Here is a 27876-nt window from a genome sequence, read left to right on the forward strand (position 1 = left end):
TGTTTAGGTATTGAACTGGTGCTCTAATAGACATGACTCTATAAGAAGGCTATGAGAACTGTGATGCTTAATTTATTATGATTTTTCCGAAATTTCAAGTTATAATCAATCCTAATAATTCCTAATTTAGGAAAATTATGTCTAATTAGAACAGGATTAGAGGGGGGGAAGCTAAGAATGTCTAATCCTAATCGTTCTTAATTATGCATAAATAGAACTAATTAGAGCTTAATACAAAGGGGTGGTTTTCTAGATGATGTTAGAAGCAGTCACATGCCAAGAGAGCAAGACATACCAGATGATGCCAGTTCTTTGAGCCTACGTGCTGCATTCACCACTCGTGTCTTTGCGCCCTTTGCAGCACTCTCCTTCTTCCTTCTAGCATGCTCCTCATTGAACTGCCTATTCATTGCCCTGATGAGGTTGAATAGCACATAGCCGTCCATCTCAAGGTACTCCCAATTGAACAATAACTCAGCCAGAGACTCTCAATCCTGGAGAAGGTGGAATTGGTCAATGAGAAGAGAGAGGAGAGAGGAGGGAATGAAGGCGACTGAAGGTAAGTAGTGTGACTTGGCGGTCTTGTGAAGTGGCCAGTGTTGTTGTTGAAAATTGTTGATACTGCTGATTGCATGTTCCCTCATCTCCCTCGTAAGCTTTATATGTAATACAAGGAATTCTTCCTGAACAGGTGAGTCCTTAGGGATGCTCAATGGGGCACCAACCTCAGCGGATGAGAGGGTTGTGTCGGCGTGTAGTCTTTTGAGCATCCCAGAAAGCTGAGAGCATGACGAGCAGTTAGAACAGGGTAAGCGCCGCTGCGCATCGAAGCACACCTTGTGGGAGTGAGTCCCTGGACTCCCAAACATCTTGTTGAATGCTGCCACTAAGCATTCTCCACCCACATACCCTCAAATTACCTCTCCCAGGTACTTGTTATTTGTGTATTTTACCTTGCTTTTGCCCTCTGCTCCTGTAACTGCTTTCTTGGATGATCCCTTACTCTTGTTGGCGCCGAGAAGACCACCCTCACGGTTTGACAATTTGTTCTTGCGTACTGTGTTGCGATCCTCTGCAGTGATTGATGCAACAATGGAGGTTTCAATATATGTAATACCATAAGCATCAGTATTGGGATCCATGCCAGCCCTCCCATTCTGCTGGAGAATTGCTTCTGCTGATTCAGAAAAGCCTAGATTGATCGAGATTTTGACATTGTGGACATCAACACTCATTCCGAATTTGACAGTGGCGATGATGATCAATGCCTCTGCCTTTGTACTAAATACTCATGCTGCTGTGGCATTAGAGTCTGCCCAAGTAATTTCATTATATTTCTGAACAGTCTTGAATTGTGCTTGTCTAGGTGGCAAGAGCCTCCACAGGTATAAAGCAACACAATGCCTGAGGTCAATAGTTGCGCAATAGATGATGGTCTTTCTGCATGCTCTCGCAACCCATGCAATGTCAGGGAACTCATGTTCACCCAAGCCATGTGAGAGCGTGCAAAAGATGGTCTGCAAGTTTGGATGTTTACAAGACCACCAAATCATCTGGTAATCTATAATCCCAAGGAGACACATCATCCAAACTTCAAGATCAACATTTGATGTTGCTGTCAATGCCAAGATGGGTACACCGGATCGTATTCAGGCCTGAATCTTCCCAAGCTGACCATAGTATTTGCAAAATGTCAGGCTCCATGGGATCACAACATGTGCTTTGTTGACAATGTACAATGCAAGATTGGCACAGAAATCAGCAAATTGTAGGATGTCGTCAAAAGCGGGGGAGGTGAGTCATTCCGGCAATACTATAATGACTGCCCATTTGCATTCACCTACCTTTCTGAGCAGATCCTGGTTTTTGAGGGAGGCAGTGTTGATTATCTCAACATTGAGTGCCATGGCCGCAATACCAAGCCGACTCATCTCATCCACCTTGGCAAGGGTAAGTGTTCCACTCCAGGAGTAACAAATAGTCATTGACTAACCTGACTATGCCCCAAATCACTTAGAGGGGTTACCATTAGCACAATAGGCCATTCTGGCACTCTGCTGCCATACTGGGGGAGTGATCTGTTGGCGGCAAGTGCCTCTAGTACTAGAAGTGGGAGGTATGCAGTGGCAGTTTTGCTGTCACTGCATGCAGTGACAACCAACTGATTGAGCCCATCGAGGGTGCACATGGTAGCCATAACTTGCCAATCATGAGGGCCGGCTGGCCATGGCACCTGGCTGCTGATGATTTTTTTGAGATCCTTGAGGCCTCCAGGAGATGTCCAAGCTTTAATAGCCATGGTACATATAAATAAAACGAATGGAATATGTGTTTTCGGCCAGGACAAGCAGGGTTTGTTGATTGTGCAAGGGCGTGTTGCGTCGCGTTGCACAAAGCATGTGCCCCCTATTGTCAGACTTTATGAGTAACACATTGACCTTTCATATCGCATATGTGGTGCATGCGGAATGCGAAATTATATCAAATTTGAGGTCAAAATAGTGACTACCTGCAAGCTTTTGTTATTTGGATGTAGACTAGCCTTTTGATATGTTGCCTTGAGTGCTGCTACATTGTGAGAAAGAGGTGAGGGGAAATGGGCAATAGTAAGGGCTGAGTTAGCCACTCAGCTTTTTCTTAATCCTCTAATGTAGAGTTCTGTGTGATCCCATTTTATACTGTAATACCTTGGACACATGTTGAAGCATACCATGTTACCTTCCTTCCAATCATTCCCATGATCCTTTGCTTGTCATTTTGTGTATTTTGTGTGACCCCATTTTGTGACTATTACAAGTTGGTCATATCTTTATACCATTGCTTATCAAATTTTATACCTTGCCCAACTTGTTTTGTATTGCAGTCAACTCTTTTATGGTGCATATTGATCTCTATCTTTCTTCCTGCTTATTTTATCTTAACATGCTTAATGACCAAGCAGTATGCTTTTTATGATATTTCTTTTCAATTTACCTCTTATTATAAAGGTCTTCCTACTCCTTTTTCTAAAGACTACGATAATTGTCTTTATAGCTCTGATTTGTTTTCTGTTAATCTTTTGGTGTTCTCCATTCTTATATATAGGCTAGAACTACTGCTTCCTAGTCTGCCTTCTGATTTTCCATATGTTTTTCTTTTCTCAAAGGAATCTTTTCTCAATTTTGTCATTGCATGACATTACCTTCTCTATAGTCTGTTGTTATTCTGGTAAGTTCTGCTAGCCCTTGTTCATTGCTGGTTACTAAGCCTATCGATAAAGACCTTTCTTTTTTTCCTCTCAGCTCTTCACTATCCTATTTCTCTATAATATTAGATAGTATATTTTTACATGCCATCTTCTCCTATAAACCTGCTCATTTCTATCCTAGCATCTACTCACTGGCTCTTCATCTCTCTATTATCTTCCATTGATGTGGAACTATCTATGTTAGAAACATGTTCTAATATATGCTTTGTATATGATGAGATAGACAAGCTAAGTAGTTTACTCATAATTTATGGTAGGACTTTCTCTAATTGACATGCTGATGCATGAACACTTACTCATACATATTCACATGCTTTGGCATAAACTCTTACTTATGCTTTGATTAGCCTTTGGCCCCTGATTGGTTTCTGATTCCTAATTTCCCTTTGATGTGAATAAACAGTTACTATATGCAGATATATTGTAAATCATAGCCTACTAATCTTGATTGTTTACTCAATTGTTTTGGTATCTTAGCACCTATCAAATAGACTAGCTTTAGGTGCACAGACCAGATTTTGATCCTGCTCTAAATAGCTTGTATGTACTTATAGCTGAGATAAGCTTCTAAGAAGCTCAGCTTATTCACTTTGTATACTACTTAATCTCTGCACTATGCCCAATGTCTGGCTATCTTCCTAGCCCATACTTTGTGAACTCTATTAGATTTAAGACATCCCTACATTGTCTGATGAAGCACTGGACTTGTCTTTACTCTCTTATTACTCTCTAGTCTCTATAATATACAAAGGGCTTGCTGCCTTTTGTGTTCTTGGTTAGGTACCTCCCAGAGTTATCTGTTGGACTGGAGAAGATAGTCTAATATCTGTTAAACATCAAGATATCTTTAAACACTATCTGCTTTATCATTTTAAAGATAAATCAGACAGTGATCCCAATTTTCTCTTGCAAGCTCAAAAATGATCCATTGTCTTTATCTATTGGGGCCTTATAATTCAAATAGCCTAAGGAACTCCTCTTAGTACATCAGTACACATAATAAGCCTTTAGCTTAATAGTCTGCTTTGGCATCTCCCACATTATGGGATAATTTTGTATATATATTGCAATATCAACTGCCCTTGTTATCTAAGTGTACAAGTTCCAACCCGTCGCTTCGCGACTCTTGCACAGTGCTTAATAGTATTTCTTGGGGTTAGGGTTGAATCTGAGTTTTGTAGTTTGGTTTTAAATGACTATGAGGATCGAAATCTTCCATGTTAGTTGCAAACTATGCATTGATTATAGGCTACCTACAGTCTGAGTGTGGTCTATATGTAGTCTGTGTGTAATCTATTGTTGGCTATATACTTGTGACTTGATTACCTATTACATGTGCTCTCATTTTGTATGCTTTTATTGTATATGCTCTTATTGTGTGTGCTTCTATCATATGTGCTCCCATTGTGTGTGCTTTAATTAGGTGTGCTCCTATTAGGTACGCTACTATTGTATATGCTTCTATTGGATGTGCTCTTGTTGAATGTGCTCTTGTTGGGTGTACTCTCATTGAGTGTGCTCTTATTAGGTATGCTCTTGTTGAGTATGCTCTCATTGGGTATGCTCTTATTAGGTATGCTCTTATTGGGTATGCTCTCTTTTGATATGCTCTTATTGGGTATGCTCTTGTTGGATATGCTTTTGTTGTATGTGGTGTGCTTTTGTTAGATATGCTCTAGTTGGATGTGCTTCCATCATGTGTGCTCCCATTGTATGTACTCCCATCATATGTGTTCCTATCAGATATGCTCTAGTTAGGTGTGCTCCTATTATATGTGCTCCCATTACATATAGTGTGCTCCTATTATGTGTGCTTCCATTGTGTATACTCCTATTGTGTATACTCCCATCACATATGCTTCTATTAGATGTGCTTTAGTTGGGTGTGCTTTCATTATGTGTGGTATGCTCCTATTAGATGTGCTCTAGTTGTATGTGCTTTGATTATATATGCCCCTATTACATGTGCTCCTATTGCATGTGCTCCTGTTGCTTGTACTCTTGTTGCTTGTGCTCCCATTGCATATGCTCCCATTGTGTATGCTTCTATTGTGTATGCTTCTATTATGTATGCTCCCATACTCCTATTATGTGTGCTTTTATTATATGTGCTCTTGTTGTATGTGCGCTTGTTGTGTGTGCTCCCATTACATATGCTCCTATTGTGTATGCTCTCATTATGTGTGCTTCCATTGTATATGCTCTCATTGTATGTGCTCTTGTTGTATGTGCTCTTATTAGTTTCATTGCACTTCTTTTATAGGTTATTGGACATTTTAATCTAACTTGAGTGATGTTCCTAGAGTTTTCCACCAATGTAAAAGACATATACACAGAATGCATAGATTTAGCAGGTATTGAGTTGGAAATATAAGGTACATTGATGGTTAGAGTCAGAATATTTTGCCTTGTGCTCTATGGATTTTATCATATTTTGTCAGGTTCCCTTTTTGGATTTTTGGTGCAGAAAATGCTTTAATCAGGAGAAGAGAAATTAATAATTTGGCCAATAAAGTAATTGTTTTAGCCTCGCGCTTCGTGCTCGCTGCGGCTATCGCCGCAGTTTGTCAGGTTTGGCCCCTCACGCTTCGTGCTCAGGTTCTCACGTGGTTTTCACGTATTGCCACGTGAGATACTGCCCTTCCACTCTCTTTAGATTTGTGTCATATCTCTTTGATTAGATAATGTTCTCATTGATGCTGTGTATTTATGATCATGGTATATGTTGTCCATTGTAGCATTGATGCACTTGCAATGGCTTTGTATACAAATATGTACAAGAAAACCATTACTAAATATAGGTAGTGTTAAGATCTAGTCTTTGCATGTGATGTGCTAGGAGGCTCTTGAGTCACTAAGGGAATATGCCAAATCCAAGTACATCTGATATAGATGCTAGTAGCTACTTTGAGATGTAAGTTGGGGTAGATGAGAATTTTGTGATAATATTGTAATTCCAAGTAGTCATAAAGGTTGTCCTGTAAATATGGAGATACAACCTGATAAGGGCCTGGATGATAGTAGATATGCTGCCTACTGAAGTCTAGATAGAATACTGTTAGTCCTATATAGAATGTAGCCAGTATTGATATATTGACTGAGTAATTGAGGATGATAATAGAAGAAAGCAAAAGTGTGGGTTAAACCAATGTTATAACAGAAGTTCTATTGATGATTAGAGATCTGGCCTATTAGCAAAAACCTAGATGCTATCAAGATATGGCTAGTACCAAGGTATTAAGGAAAGAACAGATAGTAGGTAACAAAGGTGAATAAGCTAATTCTACCAGACTGTACTAGTTTAGCTCCAGAAAAGGTATAGTATGTAAATGGTGTATAGATAAGTGGAAACTCATCAATGTGGATTTATATTGTATCATTATGTTCTTCTTCTTCCTTTTTTGAGGGTAAAACCTCAGTATTTTCAGGACAGCTCTTTTATCCTTATAATTGCCATGCTAAGGGAGTCTCTGGACAAGCAGATTGATCACTTATATAAGGCTTAGGCCTACTTCCCCATTGTAATTGGGTTTTATGACTAGTTTTGAGACTGGCAGGATTTCTTTAACAATTCCAAGTAGTATTGCTCCCATATAGTAAGCTTAAAATTCTTTAAAGTTAAGTTTGCATCCAGAGTTTGTTTGTCACAAACATAGGCCTATGATAGGGAATACCACATATAGTGTTGAATTTGAGACAAGGATGTAAAGAAGAATACCCTTGAAAGTTGGTACTCTTGTTAAGCTATATTGCTCCCATATAGTAAGGTCATCTCCAACTAAGATTAGGTTTGGAGTGAAGAGGGAGTCTGGCCTCTTGCTTGTCAACTGATACTAATTTTGGGTATATGAGTAGACTTTAAGACCACAAATAATTGATTAATCTGGGTCATATAAGATAAATCCTGTTATGAACTGCATATTGTATCTCTCTTGCCTTTTCCACGATCTGTATAAGGACACATAGGACCTTTCTCATCTGGAAAAACACCCCCTTGTATTAGCTCCGGATTATATCTAATAGTGTCTAAAAGTATCTAAAAGTGTCAATAGTATCTAAAAGTGTCTAATTTCCTAATTGGGAGCAACACATTATGAGCATTGGATTGGTTTCTAATTTCATAATATTAGCACTAATTCTATACTAAGAAGTCTTTAATTATTAGTAGGAAATAGTAAGTACTACTGCTCTATCAGTGAAAAGGTAAAGATGTGGCACATTCTATACTATTTCAGCATATTACTCTCCTTCATATATGCCTATACCATTATCTTGTAGCTCTTTTGCTGACTTTCCAGCTGCCTTTACAAAGGATATAGAAAGAGAGAAATATGCATTGATGCCCCAGCCACTTTGTTGGCAGCTTAGCAGCTGCCACAAGAGACTATGAAGACCTCAGTACCTTGGCCTTGCACACAAGATGATTGAAGTTATCATTGTTAGCCAATGCCTGCTACTGGTCATTATAGGACACAACATGTGGGTTGGACTTAGGGATATGCTATATGCAGCCTTATAGACCTTGTCTATTAGTATAGTGGCTAATACTATCTTGTGCAGCACACAATCATCATCACTATTGATATTACAATTTTTAGCACTATTTATATTGTTTATTGCCTTGTTATACAGAAGATGCTCAAACTTGGTGTTTTTCTCTAGCTATTAGGCTGTGGAAAAGACAGTCATATTAGTATGTGGTGCCAGAATGATATATTTGCCTGCCATATAAGTAATATATGCATTAAGCATATTAAGATCACCTCCAACAATTTTGTGCTTATTTATATATAGGCATGCCATACATATACTCACTAGTGGCTATTTGGAAAACCCCTCTCTCTTATTGGATCTTGATTATTTATAATCATGTTTTTGATCAAATTTGCAAATTCAGGTAGCATTGTCTATACTAGTAGAGTCCCATTGAATATTACACTCAATCATAGTTCTACACATTCTCAGTCCAAATTGTATAAGTGCCATAATTGATTTCCATCCTATATAAAGTGTATTATCGATTTTCCATTGGTTTATTATCTTCTTAGCTGGTGTTTAAACTAAATCCTAAAAGACCTGACTTTTGAGGTATTTATTGACCTATTTATTCATGAGATAGAGGAAAGAAAAATGTTAAATAGAATCAGAGATGTTGAGGTTGCCTATATTATGTCTAGTTATTTAGATTACCAAGTTCATATCTTAGACCTTGTGGCTTAGTGGCTTAGAGCATCTGTCCTAGGTGCTTGCATACATGAGGTTGTTGGTTCAACTCTGGCAAAAGGCAAGTTTGTTATAAGGTATATTCTGTGTTTAGGTATTGAACTGGTGCTCTAATAGACATGACTCTATAAGAAGGCTATGAGAACTGTGATGCTTAATTTATTATGATTTTTCCGAAATTTCAAGTTATAATCAATTTTAATAATTCCTAATTTAGGAAAATTATGTCTAATTAGAACAGGTTTAGAGGGGGGTAAGCTAAAAATGTCTAATCCTAATTGTTCTTGATTATGCATAAATAGAACTAATTAGAGCTTAATACAAAGAGGTGGCTTTCCAGATGGCCTCCCGACTATACCTCACATTCCTGATCTACTGCTAGTTGGTCCGTGCTTTTGCTTGTACATATTTATAGCAGCTGCAGCGTAATAGGGAAGCCTTAGGCTATCTACCTCTGTCCAATCTAGGAACTGCTGTTAACCAGTCTTCCCTGATTCTCAAGCATTAGTCTGATTAGCTTCACCTCTTCACATCCCTCATCCTCATTATCATTCTCTTGGTGTTAGTATTGGTTTGTGGCCTAGGAATCTCTTGTTCCAAACAGCCGTTCATGACAAATCCATAATAGTAGTTTAAACATCATGTTGGACACTCCATAGTTTAATGTCTTTGTGGACATTAGGTATATTTTCTCTCATTATGTAGGGATAGTAATATATATATGTAGTTTTGTCTCATTGTGCAGGTATTGTAATATAAGGATAGCTTTTAGCATTTGGGTGCTATCCCTAGTTTAAGAAAAAGGTCATTGTAGACCTTCTGCATCATTAACATAGAGTATCTGTAAAAAAAAAACTTTTCTGCATGCTAGATCATTTGTTAGTGATGTATATAGGGCCCTAGACCAAGTTTTGTCTTAACAGGCCTCCACTGAGGTACAGTGAGAATGGTTTTTACTATATCAAACTGGATAACTTAGACCTAAGTTAAGATCAACTTAGTTTAATACTGTGAGCTAGGTGACTTCTATTGTCTGACTTGTTCCTCCAAGTCACAATAGATTTTGCCCTCCAGAAATGAGGGTAGTTTACTATCATTTTGGACTTAATCAATAGATTGTTATTAGCAATGCCATCAATTAATGATCCCTATATATAGAAGGATGAGTAGCTTAGGGTCATTATGGATATAGATAGTTTAGCATTATTATAGACATGTTTTACTACCAATATTGCAGTAAAACAATGACTAGTTTAATATCATCTCAGATATTAGGCCCAGTCAAAAGTCAGTTGATGTAAATAGAGGCAGATATAAGCAAATCTATATGAATGGGATTGAATTGGTCTCCCTATTAAATTTTAGACTTTTTATAAGCAGATCAAGGGGGATCAATTGGCATAGATTCAGGTTTATTTTTACATTGGCTGAGTTTTTTTTTTCAAAAAATAAAAACCGGGCCTTTTTGAATCCATTTAAATCCATTTAAATCCATTTGAATCTATTTAAAACCATTCAGATCCATTGGGATCCATTCATATTGATTTTTGTAGAATGTACAACCTAGTCTATGCTGATCATGCTGTGCCACTGCTCTGCCTTCCTCCATTACTGCTCATCAATTACTTAACTATTGCCTGCCTATGCCCTGACACTGACCTATCCAAACCATAGTTGCTGCTGTCAATGTGCAGATCCAGATGCAAGAGCATCTCCGACTACACTGTGGATGCCACCACATCATGCTCCATCTGCTTGTAGCGCTGTGGAATGAAGTGATTAGATATGTTTATACAAGAAGAATGTAACAATACCTTGTTCTCATCCTTGTTGAGCACAGCCTAATGCTTCATGAGCTCCTGTCTCCCTGCATTGGGATACAGCGTCTTCCACTCTTGGGCATATATATTCCTATAGTTAAGTTATCAGCAAGCATAAAAGGAAGGTTCTCAATCACACATACTTGGCAGTGTTCTTCTTGCCTGGATTCTACTTGTGCACCTTCTTCCCATTCCCTTTCATGCTCAATAGAAATTGCTTACTGTCCATTGGCGAAGATAGTTCGAGTGGTTTGGATGCAGCAGATGTTGAAGGGATCTGGCTAGTGGAGGAACTAGAGGATCTAGCTGGCACTATTGTAGAAGTCATATTGTCATCTGGGTGCACAGAATATCAGTAAAGAACAGTAAGTGCAAGCATATAAATATACCATTTGAGCAGATCTCCTACTCCGAGAGGGGAGTGGGAGGTGCATTTATATCATCCACAGATATTGTGGTTGTCATATCTGGAGTTGTGGTGGGATCGGAGACTTGCTTATTCAATGCAATTGTCGAGGAGGGAAGCAGATTCTGGAGGGTAATTGTAGTTGTTGTCTTAATGAGTGCCTCATGCAGTGTTGGGTCGGCCGTCAATGCTAGAGAAAGCAGTCACATTGGCAACTCCAAATGATGACCGAGGCCGGCACTGCAAAGAAATCTGTCAATACAATACAAAGGGGCTGCTCGATAGAGCAAAATTCACTCACAAGAGATCGGTAAATATCTAAGAAAGTATATTAACAGTGTATCTTTTCGAATATGAACTCACTCACAATTGGAGGTGCCATGAGAGCTGGTGCAGTTGTGAGTGCCGGTGCGGTTGTGAGAGCTGGTGTGGTTGCAAGAGCTGGCATAGTCGTGAGCACTGGTGCGGTTGCGAGCACTGGCACGGTTGCAAGCATTGGCGCGGTTGCAAGCACTGGCATAGTGATGAGCATGCACCTACGCTAGGGTCCAAAGGAGGTATTTAGGAAGCTTTGGGGAGATATCAAACAGTGCTAGACAAGTACTAAAGACACCAACTATTACCAAACACGGTTAGTCCCTGCCCAACTGATGACAAGCCCTCAAAGGACGTTCAGCAACACTTGGGTCAGTTTGCCCACATTTCACATACTTACCATGACCGCACAGAAGTGTTATAATAAGTGTTTATGAGATCGGAGCCAGTAGTCTGTATTGGCCAATGTCTTCCGTGAGTCGGTTGGTCCTTATTGCTTATCTTACCGGCTTCCACATGGTTAGTCAAACGTGATCTTGCACCATTACTTAGCTACCCTGGTCGTACAATACCTCTCCTTTGTTTTCATTGGTTCTCCAACACCTTTTCCTGCTACCTACGCTCGGGTGACAGATCCTGAATGTTCAGAATTTCGCCATCACTGATTAACTTTTACCTTGTTACCTTCGGAACCCATATAGACATCTCACCTACCTTCTTATCTTCTCTGATTGCTAAGGCTTGGCGCCCATTTGACATCTACTCTCATTTCTTGTTTAATATTTTACTTAGGGGCTCTGTTTACTTTAAAAACCTACACACAACTCTGGAATAAACCAGCTTTTGCACCCCACTGTTCAGAGCTCATTTGCACTCGTCTCAACCATTGAAATCATCTTTGTCCATTCCCGAAAACTTGTCATCCTTGCTATTCGGCCTTGTTTGTATTCATATTTAACTCTTTGCTCGGACCCCTCGTCCTCTCTTGTATATTGTCAGAGTCCCGTGTGGCTTCTAAAGCACGTAGTTGTCAGTCACGACACTACCTCCTTGTTACCAACCAAATTGCCAACACGACCGACCGAACATTTGGTTAGTGTTTGGTGTAGTCCCAAAACCGTTTGGGCACTATAATCTTACACTCCTTGATGCTTCTCAGTGTGCCATTGATTTCTAAAGTCATCACTAACAATTCCTTGTGTATCAGATACTAGCTCCAGCACCCCTTGCATTAGAGGTTGTTTTGGTGTTGTGCTCGGCACTTAGAGCTACCTCTAGCATATCATTTTGGAGCCCATTGCAAGGGGTTAGTATTCAAAATTACCTCAAGGAATCTACATTGCTTGTCCTGACCAACAGCAGAGCGCGAAGAATGACAAACAGTTATCAATAGCTTCAATACTCAGGAAACATCTGCTGACCAAAGTTTGTTTGGAGATGCTGATATAGTCCCAAAACATTTATCCCACCATCACTATCTTGATATCAAATCCTTGCCATTACTCTCACCGCCACCCAACTCCACTTTCTTCTTAACCCCACCTTCATCACCAAACTGTTTGCTACTCCTGCCAATTTCCCCCATCCTTGACCTTGCACTCTTAGAACAATCACCTCCATTACTTATCCCATCTCTCCACAACTCTATCTCTCCGTTAATCCGATGCAGCCCCATTTTCTAGATGCCGACCATCCAACCAACTTCACTAGAATGCTCTTTTGAACCAGCAACTCCATCCCCGATCACCTTAGCAAACAATACCTTCTTCCCTACCTTTGACTTTCTCACTATGGCAACCCCATCCATGCCTACTCATGGAGATCAAATGGCCCTGACCTTTGACCCCCATCAACCCTGCAAACTGAGATGATATTTTGCCGATCTGGACTTCCACTTCATTTGGTTTGCAGTGGTGGACAAACAAGAAAGGAAGAAACATGCTTGCTGATTTCTAAATGTCAACACCTGTGAACTTTGGGAATTGCTCACCACTTTCACCGATGCCACAAAGACATTCAAGGACTTTTGCAAAGAGGTCTACAGGCTGTACCCCAGATCAGAGAAAGAGCGTAAATGGTCAGTATCGAATATGAACAAACTAGTTGGCCAAACGAGCAGGGTCAGCATCTTGTCTCTCAGTGAGCTCGGCGACTATCATTGATGATTCCTGGCAATCATAGTATTCCTCTTCAGCAAGGCACGAATCTCAATTGCTGAACAAGGACACACCTTTGCTAGAGGATTCCAACTGGAGTTATGGGCAAGAATCTCTCAGCGCCTACAACTCAAGTTCCCTGATCATTTCCTGATGATCCATACAATCTCCAGGACATCCACAATGTGGCCCAATTTGTCTTGCATGGCACCACAGCCACCTACAGTACTATCTCTACCAATGTTTCTCAAGCAGCCCCCACCGCGCCACCCACCAACACAATCAAGGCCAAAGATCTGGTGACCATGTTTGAACAGCTCACCGACACCTTTGTCAAGGTCATTGCAGCTCATGGGACGTCCAGGCCAGCTGATCGACCATCCTGACAACCAGGACAAGGTAGCAACAACTGCATGTTCTGTGGCAGTCCCAAACACTTTATGCGCACCTGTCCTAAAGTCACCAAATACATTTGGATCAGCAAATGCAAAAGGAATATTGAGGGGAAGGTTGTATTGTCAAATGGGGCATTCATACCCAGAGAAATCACAGGTGGTAGCCTGAAGGATTGAGTTGACGAATGGTATCACAGGAATCCAGGCCAGTTGGCGACCGGACAGATGATATTTATGGTAAATACGGTGATATGCTAGAGGTGGCTCTAAGTGCCGAGCACAACACCAAAACAACCTCTAATGCAGGGGGTGCTGGAGCTAGTATCTAATACACAAGGAATTGTTAGTGATGACTTTAGAAATCGATGGCGTACTGAGAAGCAACGGGGAGTATGAGATTATAGCGCCCGAACGGTTTCGGGACTGCGCCGAACACCGACCAAACATTCGGTCGGTCGTGTCGGCGATGCGGTCGGTAATGAGAAGGTAGTGTCGCGACCGACAACTACGTGCTTCAAGAGCCACACGGGACTCTGACAATATACGAGGGAGGACGGGGGTACAAGCGAAGAGACGAGTACGAACGCGAAGGAGGCCGAGCGACGAGGATGGCAAGTTTTCGGAAGTCGACAAAGATGATTTCGATGGTTGAGACGAGTGCGAATGAGCTCTGAACTGTGGGGTGCGAAAGCTGGTTTATTCCAGAGTTGTATGTAGGTTTTTATAGTAAACAGCGCCTCTAAGTAAAATATTGAACCTGAAATGAGAGTAGATGTTGAATGGGCGCCAAGCCTTAGCGATCAGAGAAGATAAGAAGGTAGATGAGATGTCCATATGGGTTCCGAAGGTGATAAGGTAAAAGGTAATCAGTGATGTCGAAATCCCGAACGTTTGGGATCCGTCGCCCGAGTGTAGGTAGCAGGAACAGGCGTTGGAGAACCAATGAAAAATAAAGGAGAAGTATCGTACGACCAGGGTGGCCAAGCAATGGTGCAAGATCGCGTTTGACCGACCACGCGGAAGTCAGGGAGATAAGCGATAAGGACCGACCGACTCACGGAGGACATCGGCCGATACGGAATACTGGCTCTGATCTTGTAAACACCTATCGTAACACTCCTGTGCGGTCATGGTAAGTACGTGAAGTGTGGGCAAACTGACCCAAGTGCTGCCGACTCGTCCTTCGGTGGCTTGTCATTGGTCGGGTAGGGACCGACCGTGTTCGGTAAAAGTCGGCGTCTTTGGTACTTGTCTAGCGCTGTTCGGTATCTCCCCAAAGCTTCCCAAATACCTCCCTCGGACCCTAGCGCGGATGCATGCTCATCATCTCCTCCCTACTGAAATCCTGACTGTCCTCAGTCAGTGGTCGGCGGCTATGAGTCGGAGCGGAAAAAAAGTGGTGTGGAAAATGGAGTGGTGTGGCAAGTTTCGTGAGAAAAGATCGGTTATGAGCAGTGGCGTGGAAAGGGGTGGGTGCATGGGAGAGATGTGGCATAGGTGAATAATCGGCAAGGAGATGTCGTAGAAAGGACCGGGTCAGCGCGCAAGAGAGACCGGGGCTGAGTCGGCAAAATCCTGTGGCGTGGCAACTGATTAGGTGAGGAAGTGGCTGAAGCCTAGAGTGCCCCAACTAGACGCTGGCGTGAGAGCGTGTCGGCAAGGAGCGGTGGCGCGTATCGCGGTTTCTGCCGAGCGCAGTGGCACGTGGCTCTGTCAGGTGACCACAATCACCTGCCGATCGTTGATTCTCCAGCGACTAAGTCCTTCATCGTCACCCTCCTGCCGTTTCGTCTCCTCATCCGAACCCTTTCGGCCTTCCCACCATGTCCTCCATCCTCTCTGTCCTCACAACCAAGCTCGGGGAGTACATGCTCTCCCTTCCCGACAGCGCCACCGAATACGAAGATTACGAGGCCTGGGCGCAGGGGTTTGCCAAACAAGTGGTAAGTCGGTCCTTCCTTTTGCCTTCTGCTGGCTGCTGACATCCTTGCAGGCTGTATTCGATCGTTCGGCGCGTGGGCAGGATGTGCCCAAACTCGCGGCCTAGGTCGCCGAGGCTGAGAGTGGCCTCGCCCATGTTGCCACCAACGACTGGCTTGCCTGGGGGTCGCGCATCTTGCCGCAGCATGCGGCGCGCTTTGCAGCGCAGAAACAGCAACAGGCGGCCGAAGAACAGGCCCTGGCAGAGGAGGCTGCGCGGGTCGCTGTCGCCGAACATGAGGCTGAGGAAGCCGAGGCGATGCGGGCTGCCGCTGCCCATCAGTTGGCCAAAGCAGATCGTCAGCGGCGCCGGGAGGCTTTGGTGGAGGCCATGTTCAACGGGTTGCTTGATCCTGAACAAGGTGATCGTCAGCTGTCCGAGCTGGAGGCAGAGTCCGTCCTTCCCCTTCCTCTCTTTCTTCACTCTCCTTCTCCCTCCGCCGCCGCTTCCTCTTCTCGTCCTGTCCTGTCCGCCGACTCATCCCATCCCGACCCGTCCGCCGACTCGTCCTATCCTGACCCGTCCGCCGCTGACTCTGCGCTTGCATCCGCAACCGATGCCCTGGACCGAATGAGCGTGGGTCTGGCCGCCGCCGCTGCCCCGACCGACGCGAAGGGCAAAAAGACGGCCGCGGCTGTTGTCGTCGAATTCGCTCACCAACGGACGCCACCTCTCGGACGCGTCGTCCTTCCTCTCGGCCCTGGAACGGGCCGAATGTCAATGGTCAGGTCCCCTGTGGAGCGGAATGGTGCCGGTAAAGTGCTCGAAGATCCTCCAGAGTTGTTACCTGGTGATGTACTGGTAAGTTCCCTCCCTCTTGCCGCCATTTCCTCTTGCTAACCATCCTTCCTCTAGGCCGACTACGCGTGCCACCGCTGTGCGACCGCCTTCCAGACCAAGGCATTCCGGTACTACCAGCGACCTGGGCTGGTGTTGTGCACTAAGTGTGCCAGGGATTTGAAGGGGTGTAGCTTCCAGCCCGGGTGGATGCCGATGGAGAAGGGGAAGGGGAAGTCGAAGGAGAAGGGGAAGGGGAAGTCGAAGGAGCAGTCGGCGCCGAAGGCGGAGGAGAGGGAACGCCCCTTAAAGCGTCGTAAAGTAGAGGTGGTTGTCCCCGTGCGGTCAGTCGGGGATAGCATCGCCCAAACAAAAGGTAAGTCATTTTTCGGTTGGATTGGAGATGGGAGCTCATCGTTCGGTATTGTTCGGTGCAGCTGCTCGCACCCGAAAGCCGGTCCAGTGGCTTCCTACCACGGCTAGGGCCGTCCTCGCTCTTACCCGCCCTTCCCACGCTCGTTCGGCTGCCTTTCCCACTCCTACCGACTCTTCTCGCCTCTCGCCCATCGTCGCCCAAGGCATCGCGTCTGAGCTTCGGTACCGCATCGCGGTGGCTGAGGGTATGCGTGCTTCGCTGGCGCGCTCAGTCGCGATGTGGCAGGCTGAGCTAGAGTCACTCGAGGTGCGGGCGGGTCCATCCACGTCCCCCGACGTTGTCTTGGTTGGGGACTCGTCGGAGGCAGACGATTCGGGAATGTCGGTGTCGGACGACTTTCTTCCCGATGAGTAGAATAGCTTCGAGGGTTCTGTAGTATAGTAAAATGTATCATAAAAGTGAAGGGACTGTCCTGAGTTAACTGAGACGTTCGGTGAAGACTAGAGGCATTGTTCGGAAAATCGGTCAGCGAAATGGCTGTGTGAACGTACTTGTAAGCGAAGCGTTCGGCAGAAATGAAGAGAATAAATTGGAATATTAGGGGAAGCCTCAGTATGTCATCACAGGCATAAAACCCTATGGTTTTGCGCAAATCGGAAGAAGTCTTCAATGCGGCTTGGTACTTGAAGGAGTGATGGGGAAAATGAGTGCCGACTATTCGGTCGACAATTGGTCGGCGGCAAAAGTACTAAGAGATGCGGAAATAATCGGGTGTCAGTCCATGTCGGTGACGAATGAATCGGAATAAGGAATGGGTATATCTGTGTAACCTCCTCCCTACTGAAATCGTGACTGTCCCCAGTCACCGACCGAAGAGAGCGAAGGGTGGGAGGGTGGGTCTAGTCGGAAGTCGCCGAAGCCACATTGTCGTCTTCTGCTGATCGGATGGAGCTAGTGTCGGTATCCTCTTCGTCGGCCTCGTCGTCTTCAGCGTCGTCGTCGTTCGATCTGGATTCTTCCATGGCCCGAAGGCGTGCTTGTGAGATGTCGAGGAGGGCTTCAAGGTCGGTGAGCTTCAGAGATCTGCGAGCAAAGTAAGGAATAATGCGGAATGCTGCCACTGGCCGATCAAAGACCGATCCGTCAAGTTCAGCCAGAATATACGCTCCTCCTCGGTTCCTAGAAATCACCAGCAATGGTCCCAAGTACCGTGGTCGCATCTTCCGATTGAGCGCCTTTTCTATGGCTGTGTTGCGCATCAGGACAAGTGAGCCTCGGTGGAAATTGAAGTCGCGAAGGGTGGCCGAGTGCTGTTGTTCGAATCGGATGGCGGCCTGGACACGTGCGCCGACTACTGAGCTGCGAAGGTGGGCGAGGTCCGATCGGCGTTTCTGCAAGGCCATGGCACGTCAGGCGATGAGGTCGGTGGTGCTGAGGGTTGTGGTCGGCAGTGGCAGGAGGTAGGTGGCTTTGGCGATGTTGAGGGGAAGGAGGGGATGGGTTCCGGTCGCTGCGAAGTATGGCGAGCAACCCATTCGGCGCCAAACAGTAATGCGATCAGCCCAGAATACGAAATGAGCTGCACGATTCCACTTGGCCTGATCTCCATCAACGGCTTTGAACAGAGCCTGCCGAACATCGAAGTGAGGTCGTTCGGCAATGCCGTTGGCGCGAGAATTGTAGCCCGAAATATGGATGTGCCGAACGTGGTACTTTTTCGCTAACTGATCGAGCGCCTTGACGAATGCTGGTCCATTGTCGGAGACGATCTCTACCAATGTTCCCCATCGGCACAGGATATCCTCGAAGATCCAGTCGGCGAGGGCGGAGCTTGTTTCGCGTCGCAGCATTCAGAATTCGGGGTAGTGCAATACCGAACAGCGACCTTGAACGAGATACTTGAAACCACCAGCGGTCGGCATGTGCATGGTGTCCATATACATCTTCGCGAAGAGTGGTGCAGGCGTGGCGACGGTTGGGGGAATGAGGACATTGCGAGTCTGGCGAATCTGGCAAAGGTGACATGTCCGAACAAACCAAGAAATATCTTGCCTCATGTGCGGCCACCAGAAGTGTTCGGCGACCAGGGCGGTCGTGGCGTAGAACCCCTTGTGAGCAACATCGTCGTGGGCGGCAGTGAGAATTGTGATCCGACTAGAGGGGTCTGCAACGATCTTGTGTCGACCGTGGGAGTCTTTTCTCCATAGCTTGTCGGCTGCGATAAAGAACTCAGTGCAATATCGCAGGAAGGTGGCATATTCGGAGTCGGAGAGAGAAGGGGGCCGAACCAATGTTCGGAGCCAGTCGCGGACCAACCATAGGCATTCCTCGGCTTCCAATGCTTTTTGCGATCTTGGGATATCCGAATAGTCGATAGTCGGGTCTTCGTCGTCAGAGTCGGTATTGGTCGGGGGGTCGCCTATGAGTGAGGAGGTGAAGATGGCGGCGGTCGAAGTTGAGATGGAGGTGGGGAACGTGTTGTTGATCTGATGGAGGAAGCCGTAGAGATTGTCGATCCAGTCGTCAAAGTCGTCTTCGGGTTCGGGTCGATCGGAGGGTTGTGGTGGTCGTCAGGAGAGTCCATCGGGGCCGTGAGAGGTGCCGGGGATGTGGACAAGTGTGAAATGGAAGGTAAGGATGGAGACGATCTACCGATTGATGCTGGCGCTGGGTTCGAGATCTGGGTTAGTGAGCATGCCCTTGATGTAGCGTGCGTCTACTTCGACTATCAGGTTCCAAACGCCGATGAGATACATTTTGAGCGATCGGAGGGCGCGAAAGAGACCGTAGAGCTCGAGCTTGGGTTGGGAGAATCGCGAATCGCGGTCATTAAGGGTGAGGGAGCCGAATCGGGCATAGTACCGAACCCACGGATTGTCGAGTGCGCATTGACATAGGTGGAAGCCGACTGCGATTTGTGAGGTATCGACCGCGAAGATGACGTTGGCTGCCAACCCATAGTCGATCGGCCGGAGGGCTGGCGATTCGAGCAGTGCCAACCGGAGGTCGTCTTGGGCTGCTATCTGGTCTGGACCGAACACGAATGGAAAATCTTTACGCGTTAACATTGTCAGTGCATGTGCCCTGTGTGCAAAATTCCAAATGAAGATTCGAACGACACCGATCGTCCCCAAAAATGCCCGAACGTCCGAGAGATCCCTGCAAGGTCCTCACTTCATAATTGACTCTACCCTAGACTCGTCGGGTAATCTTCCTTCGTACGTGCACCGATGGCCGACTACTGTGATTTCGGCTGCGCAGAGTGTCGCCTTGTGTCCCGAAAAGGTCCCTCCGCTGTACTTCATCCGCTGGACCACTCGATTGAGGCCTTGAAAATGCTCCCACACAAACCGTCGTATGCCAGGGTTGTCGGGATGCATCTCGAAGCCTCCGTTCGGAAGTTTGTATCGGGTCGGTGGGCCCCGAATTGGGACATCGTCGATGAAAGGAATGGTGGTGTCTGGGATTTCTGGCTGGAGGATGTGGGTGACATCGTTGTGGAAGATCGGGACCGAATTTGTCCATCCCATGGGTAGGGTGACGAGTCGGTGGGCACCGAATGGGGTCTGGAAGGTGGTGAAGTCGCGAGATGATTCGGCGAGCCCTCGTTCGTCGTACCCGACATAGAGATCCAGAATGCCGCCGCAAGCGCGAGCTGCAAACTGTTCAGCGATCTGATCGGTATATGGGGGCACACCTGAATGCTGGATGGTGACGGCGTTCAGGGGTTCGAGGCTGTGAACGATTCGGAGTTTGGTGCCAGTGGAGGTGCTATTCGTCTTCTTGACTACCGTAAACCAGCGTGATCGGTAGGACGAATTCGACGGCTCATAGACCCCAGCGGCGATCTTGGTTTTGATAAGTCGGCACACTTTGTCGTAGATGCCTGGTGGAATCGGAATGTTGCGCTGAACCCAGGGCTTGTGCTCGACTACCGGCATATTGACTGGTGGGAAGAAGTCCTCGCGGAAATGTCCGCGTTCCGAATCGTCCCAGGCAAATCCCATCTCTTGTAGACACATGAAATGGTGCATGAGCTGTCGTTCGGCGGGCCAAAGGAAGTCGTCTGAGTGGACTTTGTCGATGAGGTCGCGTCGTTCGGCTGTGTATCTGCCGGTCGGCGTGAATGGTGGGGGATTCGGTGTCAGTGTCGGAAGGGTAGCGAGAGGGTCACCAAGGATGTTCCGAACGATTTGGAATTTTTCGGGGAGGTCGGCCAAGACTGGTTGTGTTTTCTGAGCGACCGGTTTGTACTTGCGCTTGGCGAAGATGGCGACCAGGTCGGCGATATTAGTGGAATCGAAAGAACCAGGGACGACTAAGGAAAATAAAGACGACATATCGGAATCGAGATTGTTTTTGAGATGATTTTCGGGCCCCAAATCGGAGGCCATAATGTACTTGAGACAAAGATCGCGACGAGAGGGAGATAGAGAATGGAAATCTGAGGACGCTTCGATAAGTGGGAAATTGGGGGTATCATGATTGGTGGAAATGATCAGTGCAACTTCTCCTTGATCTCGGATCAATTCATCGAGTCGCGAAAACCTGCTTGTCTTCGGTGAAGGACTCGAGGGGGTCCTCATCTGATCGTCGGAATGGTGGCTCATCGTCCTGTGTTCGGGTCGCTGATGGTGATCGTCTGGTCTTCATTCGAATAATTCTTGACGATACTTTCGGTGAGGATGTCGAAGGGCCGACCGAGGAGAACGTTGTAGGTGGGGTTCCGAATGATGTGGACTTGAAGGTACAGGGTGATGTCGCCGATGAGGAATGGGACGTTGCGTGCGAGGCCCAAGGATCGGTCAATTTCGCCATTCGCCGACTGCATATTGAGGATGATTTCGGGGTCATAGATGAGCACCAGTTCATTGCAAATGCCTTCCGACATGGCGATGACTTGTGAACCCGGGTCGATGACACATTCGACTTCCTGCTGATGATCGACGAGGGGAACGATGGACCTTAGGGCAGACGATTCTTTAGCAACTATCAACGGCTGAGGAACCTGACCGGGCTGTAGATTCTTCAGGTACGTTTCATACATGTCGGGGATGATGATCGCGCCCGGCGGGGGTGTTTCTGGTTGGTGCAGGACATTGACGAAGGAGGAGACGGTTGGTCGAGTCGGTGGTTCGAGATCGTTGATGGCGTAGGGTAGCTCGGCATCTTGGTAGAAGGTCCTAACATTGCTGGCGTCTTTGGCAGGCGATCGGCGTGCCGACATGGCTTCTCTGACCTGCGAACGAACTTCAGCGGAGAGGGAGAGTAGTTCGCGCTGGGTAAGCGTCACCTGAGTGGCCATCGCCCTGTTGTAGACCTCGGCTGCTACCTTCTCGTCGTAGATCGGCGCCGTGGTTTTGTAGGCCGGAGCATCCTTCTTTGCCAATGGTATCTTCGCCGGGGCTCCCATGTTGCGTTCGTGTGGCGGTGCATAGGTAGCGTCCTGGGCTTTGGCGTATGGGTGGATCGGAGCATCGTCATTGGCTGGTACCGGGGGCGGTCACTGAGTCGGGGTGGTTGGTCGGGGTTCGGGTTCGGGGGTTTCGGTCCTCGCTCGTCGTTCGGGAGCCGGGGAAGGAGCAAGTGTCGAATGTCCTGTCTAGGCCATTTCGCATGCCCTCGCGCCCCGCGTTCGGAGTGCGAATAGTTCGCGTTCGAGGCTTGCGATTCGCTGGACGTCGGTGAGTTGGTAAGTCGGGGTAACATCCAGCAGCGAGGGTGAATCGTGACGGGAGGCTATCGTCATCGGGTGAGTCGGCGTCGCGTTTACCGTGAACATCATCTGTCCAGTCGCCAACTGTCCTGGATTCCTGCGATGCCATTCGTCAACTCGGTCCTTCAGGTTACTACCCGTGATTTCTCTGGGTACGAATGCCCCACTTGACAGTACAACCTTCCCCTTGATATTCCGCTTGCATTTGCCGATCCGAATGTATTCGGTGACCTCGAAACAGGTGCGCATGAAGTGTTCGGGACTGCCGCAGAACATGCAGTTGTCGCCGCCTTGTCCTGGTTGTCGGGATGGTCGATTGGCTGGCCTGGACGTCCCTTAAGCTGCGATGCCCTTGACAAAGGTGTCGGTGAGTCTTTCGAACATGGTTGCCAGGTCTTCGGCTTTGATTGCGTTGGTGGGCGGTGCGGCGGGGGCTGCGCGAGAGATGTCGGTAGAGGTCGTGCTGTAGGCAGACGTGGTGCCGTGCAAGACGAATCGGGCCGCGTCGTGGATGTCCTAGAGGTTGTATGGGTCGTCTGGGAAATGATCAGGGAACTTGAGTTATAGACGTTGAGAGATTCTTGCCCATAGCTCCGGTTGGAATCCTCTAGCGAAGGCGCGTCCTTGTTCGGCAACAGAGATTCGTGCTTTGCTGAGGAGGAATACCGTGATCGCCAGGAATCGCCGATGATAGTCGCCGAGTTCGCTGAGAGACAAGATACCGACCCTGCTCGTTTCGCCAACTAGCTTGTCCATATCTGATACCGACCATTTGCGCTCTTCCTCCGATCCGGTGATGAGCATGCACCCGCGCTAGGGTCCGAGGGAGGTATTCGGGAAGCTTTGGGGAGACACCGAACAGCGCTAGACAAGTACCGAAGACGCCGACTATTACCGAACACGGTCGGTCCCTACCCGACCGACGACAAGCCACCGAAGGACGTTCGGCAGCACTTGGGTCAGTTTGCCCACACTTCACGTACTTACCATGACCGCATAGGAGTGTTACGATAGATGTTTACGAGATCGGAGCCAGTATTCCGTATCGGCCGATGTCCTCCGTGAGTCGGTCGGTCCTTATCGCTTATCTTCCTGACTTCCGCATGGTCGGTCAAACGCGATCTTGCACCATTGCTTGGCCACCCTGGTCGTACGATACCTCTTCTTTATTTTTCATTGGCTCTCCAACGCCTGTTCCTGCTACCTACGCTCGGGCGACGGATCCCGAACGTTCGGGATTTCGACATCACTGATTACCTTTTACCTTATCACCTTCGGAACCCATATGGACATCTCACCTACCTTCTTATCTTCTCTGATCGCTGGGGCTTGGCGCCCATTCGACATCTACTCTCATTTCTTGTTTAATATTTTACTTAGGGGCTCTGTTTACTATAAAAACCTACATACAACTCTGGAATAAACCAGCTTTCGCACCCCACAGTTCAGAGCTCATTCGCACTCGTTTCAACCATCGAAATCGTCTTCATCGACTCCCGAAAACTTGTCATCCTCGTCGTTCGGCCTCATTCGCGTTCGTACTCGTCTCTTCGCTCGTACCCCCCATCCGCCCTCGTATATTGTCAGAGTCCCGTGTGGCTCTTGAAGCACGTAGTTGTCGGTCGCGACACTACCTTCTCGTTACCGACCGAATCCCCGACTCGACCGACCGAACGTTCGGTCGGTGTTCGGCGCAGTCCCGAAACCGTTCGGGCGCTATAATCTCATACTCCCCGTTGTTTCTCAGTACGCCATCGCTTTCTAAAGTCATCACTAACAATTCCCTGTGTATTAGATACTAGCTCCAGCACCCCCTGCATTAGAGGTTGTTTTGGTGTTGTGCTCGGCACTTAGAGCCACCTCTAGCGTATCATTTTGGAGCCCACCGCGAGGGGTTAGTATTCAAAATTACCTCAAGGAATCTACGTCGCTCGTCCCGACCAACAGCGGAGCGCGAAGAATGACAAACAGTTATCGATAGCTTCAATACTCAGGAAACATCTGCCGACCGAAGTTTGTTCGGAGACGCCGATATAGTCCCAGAACATTTATCCCACCATCACTACCTTGATCTCGAATCCTCGCCATCGCTCTCACCACCACCCGACTCCACTTTCTTCTTAACCCCACCTTCGTCGCCGAACCGATCGCTACTCCCGCCGATTTCCCCCATCCTCGACCTTGCACTCTTAGAACAATCACCCCCGTCTCCTATCCCATCTCTTCACGACTCCATCTCTCCGTTAATCCCACGCAGCCCCGTCTTCTGGACGCCGACCATCCGACCGACTTCACTAGAACGCTCCTTCGAACCAGCGACTCCATCCCCGATCACCTTAGAAAACAATACCTTCTCCCCCACCTTTGACTTTCTCACTATGGCGACCCCATCCATGCCCGCTCGTGGAGATCGAACGGCCCCGACCTTTGACCCCCATCAACCCCGCGAATTGAGACGATATTTCTCCGATCTGGACTTCCACTTCGGTCGGTCTGCGGTAGGGGACGAACAAGAAAGAAAGAAACACGCTTGCCGATTCCTAGATGTCGACACCTGTGAGCTTTGGGAATCGCTCACCACTTTCACCGACGCCACGAAGACCTTCAAGGACTTCTGCGAAGAGGTCTACAGGCTGTACCCCGGATCGGAGGAAGAACGCAAATGGTCGGTATCGGATATGGACAAACTAGTCGGCGAAACGAGCAGGGTTGGCATCTTGTCCCTCAGCGAGCTCGGCGACTATCATCGGCGATTCCTGGTGATCACGGTATTTCTCCTCAGCAAGGCACGAATCTCGGTCGCCGAACAAGGACGCGCCTTCGCTAGAGGATTCCAACCGGAGCTATGGGCAAGGATCTCTCAACGTCTACAACTCAAGTTCCCCGATCATTTCCCAGACGACCCATACAACCTCCAGGACATCCACGACGCGGCCCGATTCGTCTTGCACGGCACCACGGCTGCCTACAGCGCTACCCCTACCGACATCTCTCGAGCAGCCCCCGCCGCGCCGCCCACCAACGCGATCAAGGCCGAAGACCTGGCGACCATGTTCGAACGGCTCACCGACACCTTTGTCAAGGCCATCACAGCTCAGGGGACGTCCAGGCTAGCCGATCGACCATCCCGACAGCCAGGACAAGGCGGCGACAACTGCATGTTCTGCGGCAGTCCCGAACACTTCATGCGCGCCTGTCCCGAGGTCACCGAATACATTCGGATCGGAAAATGCAAGAGGAATATCGAGGGGAAGGTTGTATTGTCAAGTGGGGCATTCGTACCCAGAGAAATCACGGGTAGTAACCTGAAGGACCGAGTTGACGAATGGCACCGCAGGAATCCAGGCCAGCTTGCGACCGGACAGATGATGTTTACGGTAAACGCGGTGCCGACTCACCCGATGACAATAGCCTCCCGTCACGATTCACCCTCATTGCTGGATGTCACCCCGACTTACCAACTCACCGATGTCCAGCGAATCGCGAGCCTCGAACGCGAACTATTCGCGCTCCGAACGCGGGGCGCAAGGGCACGCGAAATGGCGCAGACAGGACGTTCGGCACCTACCCCTTCACCGGTCGCCGAACGACGAGCGATGACCGAAACTCCCGAACCCGAACCCCGACCGACCACCCCGACTCAGCGACCGCCCCCGGTACCAGCCAAGGACGATGCTCCGATCCACCCATACGCCAAAGCCCAGGACGCCACCTATGCACCACCACACGAACGCAACATGGGAGCCCCGGCGAAGATACCATCGGCAAAGAAGGACGCTCCGGCCTACAAGACTACGGCGCCGATCTACGACGAGAAGGTAGCAGCCGAGGTCTACAACAGGGCGATGGCCACTCAGGTGACGCTTACCCAGCGCGAACTACTCTCCCTCTCCGCCGAAGTCCGTTCGCAGGTCAGGGAAGCCACGTCGGCACGCCGATCGCCTGCCAGAGACGCCAGCAATGTTCGGACCTTCTACCAAGATGCCGATCTACCCTATGCCATCGACGATCTCGAACCACCGACTCGACCGACAGTCTCCTCCTTCGTCAATGTCCTGCACCAACCGGAAACACCCCCGCCTGGCGCGACCATCATCCCCGACATGTACGAAACGTACCTGAAGAATCTACAGCCCGGTCAGGTTCCTCAGCCATTGATAGTTGCTAAAGAATCATCTGCCCTAAGGTCTATTGTTCCCCTCGTCGATCATCAGCAGGAAGTCGAATGCGTCATCGATCCGGGCTCACAAGTCATCGCCATGTCGGAAGGCATTTGCAATGAACTGGCGCTCATCTACGACCCCGAAATCGTCCTCAATATGCAGTCGGCGAATGGCGAAATCGACCGATCCTTGGGTCTGGCACGCAACGTTCCATTCCTCATCGGCGACATCACCCTGTACCTCCAAGTCCACATCATTCGAAACCCCGCCTATGACATTCTCCTCGGTCGGCCCTTCGACATCCTCACCGAAAGTATCGTCAAGAATTATTCAAACGAAGACCAGACGATCACCATCAGCGACCCGAACACGGGACGACGAGCCACAATTCCGACGATCAGACGAGGACCCCCTCGAGTCCTTCACCGAAGACAAGCAGGTTTTCGCGACTCGATGAATTGATCCGAGATCAAGGAGAAGTTGCACTGATCATTTCCACCGATCATGATACCCCCAATTTCCCACTTATCGAAGCGTCCTCAGATTTCCATTCTCCATCTCCCTCTCGTCGCGATCGTTGTCTCAAGTACATTATGGCCTCCGATTTGGGGCCCGAAAATCATCTCAAAAACAATCTCGATTCCGATATGTCGTCCTTATTTTCCTCAGTCGTCCCCGGTTCTTTCCATTCCACTAATATCGCCGACCCGGTCGCCATCTTCGCCGCCAAGCGCAAGTACAAACCGGTCGCGCAGAAAACACGACCAGTCTTGGCCGACCTCCCCGAAAAGTTCCGAATCGTTCGGAACATCCTTGGTGACCCTCTCGCTACCCTTCCGACACTGACACCGAACCCCCCACCCTTCGCGCCGACCGGCAGATACACAGCCGAACGACGCGACCTCATCGACAAAGTCCACTCGGACGACTTCCTTTGGCCGGCCGAACGACAGCTCATGCACCATTTCATGTGTCTACAAGAGATGGGATTCGCCTGGGACGATTCGGAACGCGGACGTTTCCGCGAGGACTTCTTTCCTCCAGTCAATATGCCGGTGGTCGAACACAAGCCCTGGGTTCAACGCAACATTCCGATTCCACCAGGCATCTACGACGAAGTGTGCCGACTCATCAAAACCAAGATCGCTGCTGGAGTCTATGAGCCGTCGAATTCGTCCTACCGATCGCGTTGGTTTACAGTCGTCAAGAAGACGAATAGCACCTCCACTGGCACCAAACTCCGAATCGTTCACAGCCTCGAACCCCTGAACGCAGTCACCATCCAGCATTCAGGTGTGCCT

The 27876-nt window shown here is 47.8% G+C and overlaps 10 protein-coding genes across 10 annotated transcripts; 2 read left to right on the forward strand and 8 right to left on the reverse strand.

The window, feature by feature from the left end:
* Positions 1-217: 217 nt before the first annotated feature.
* On the reverse strand, positions 218-2299 carry HETIRDRAFT_428658 (uncharacterized protein; the record flags this gene model as incomplete). The annotated part of the gene is made up of 6 exons (XM_009550873.1): positions 218-249; positions 296-414; positions 574-779; positions 954-1274; positions 1845-1940; positions 1994-2299. The coding sequence occupies 6 exons, from the start codon at positions 2297-2299 to the stop codon at positions 218-220; spliced, it is 1080 nt and encodes a 359-aa protein (XP_009549168.1).
* Positions 2300-3125: 826 nt separating this feature from the next.
* Positions 3126-3411, forward strand: HETIRDRAFT_172447 (uncharacterized protein; the record flags this gene model as incomplete). Its single annotated transcript, XM_009550874.1, has 2 exons — positions 3126-3207; positions 3260-3411. The coding sequence occupies 2 exons, from the start codon at positions 3126-3128 to the stop codon at positions 3409-3411; spliced, it is 234 nt and encodes a 77-aa protein (XP_009549169.1).
* A 6777-nt stretch (positions 3412-10188) lies between these two features.
* HETIRDRAFT_117592 (uncharacterized protein) lies at positions 10189-11529 on the reverse strand (the record flags this gene model as incomplete). Its single annotated transcript, XM_009550875.1, has 6 exons — positions 10189-10233; positions 10513-10602; positions 10998-11014; positions 11060-11232; positions 11412-11464; positions 11518-11529. The coding sequence occupies 6 exons, from the start codon at positions 11527-11529 to the stop codon at positions 10189-10191; spliced, it is 390 nt and encodes a 129-aa protein (XP_009549170.1).
* Positions 11530-13960: 2431 nt separating this feature from the next.
* HETIRDRAFT_324788 (uncharacterized protein) lies at positions 13961-14353 on the reverse strand (the record flags this gene model as incomplete). The annotated part of the gene is made up of 1 exon (XM_009550876.1): positions 13961-14353. A coding segment is annotated over one exon (393 nt), but the record flags the coding sequence as incomplete, so codon positions are not given.
* Positions 14354-15385: 1032 nt separating this feature from the next.
* Positions 15386-17110, forward strand: HETIRDRAFT_420104 (uncharacterized protein; the record flags this gene model as incomplete). The annotated part of the gene is made up of 5 exons (XM_009550877.1): positions 15386-15505; positions 15556-15588; positions 15610-16344; positions 16399-16696; positions 16758-17110. 5 exons carry the CDS (start codon positions 15386-15388, stop codon positions 17108-17110), a joined length of 1539 nt encoding a protein of 512 aa, XP_009549172.1.
* A 485-nt stretch (positions 17111-17595) lies between these two features.
* On the reverse strand, positions 17596-18099 carry HETIRDRAFT_172452 (uncharacterized protein; the record flags this gene model as incomplete). Its single annotated transcript, XM_009550878.1, has 1 exon — positions 17596-18099. The coding sequence occupies one exon, from the start codon at positions 18097-18099 to the stop codon at positions 17596-17598; it is 504 nt and encodes a 167-aa protein (XP_009549173.1).
* A 2640-nt stretch (positions 18100-20739) lies between these two features.
* Positions 20740-21036, reverse strand: HETIRDRAFT_50022 (uncharacterized protein; the record flags this gene model as incomplete). The annotated part of the gene is made up of 1 exon (XM_009550469.1): positions 20740-21036. A coding segment is annotated over one exon (297 nt), but the record flags the coding sequence as incomplete, so codon positions are not given.
* A 266-nt stretch (positions 21037-21302) lies between these two features.
* Positions 21303-22109, reverse strand: HETIRDRAFT_453439 (uncharacterized protein; the record flags this gene model as incomplete). The annotated part of the gene is made up of 1 exon (XM_009550879.1): positions 21303-22109. The coding sequence occupies one exon, from the start codon at positions 22107-22109 to the stop codon at positions 21303-21305; it is 807 nt and encodes a 268-aa protein (XP_009549174.1).
* A 189-nt stretch (positions 22110-22298) lies between these two features.
* Positions 22299-23216, reverse strand: HETIRDRAFT_104220 (uncharacterized protein; the record flags this gene model as incomplete). The annotated part of the gene is made up of 3 exons (XM_009550880.1): positions 22299-22737; positions 22795-22928; positions 23079-23216. 3 exons carry the CDS (start codon positions 23214-23216, stop codon positions 22299-22301), a joined length of 711 nt encoding a protein of 236 aa, XP_009549175.1.
* A 4-nt stretch (positions 23217-23220) lies between these two features.
* Positions 23221-23391, reverse strand: HETIRDRAFT_224550 (uncharacterized protein; the record flags this gene model as incomplete). The annotated part of the gene is made up of 1 exon (XM_009550881.1): positions 23221-23391. A coding segment is annotated over one exon (171 nt), but the record flags the coding sequence as incomplete, so codon positions are not given.
* Positions 23392-27876: the final 4485 nt, after the last annotated feature.

This window comes from Heterobasidion irregulare (assembly GCF_000320585.1).
Source record: "Heterobasidion irregulare TC 32-1 unplaced genomic scaffold scaffold_08, whole genome shotgun sequence".
Lineage (NCBI taxonomy): Eukaryota > Fungi > Basidiomycota > Agaricomycetes > Russulales > Bondarzewiaceae > Heterobasidion > Heterobasidion irregulare.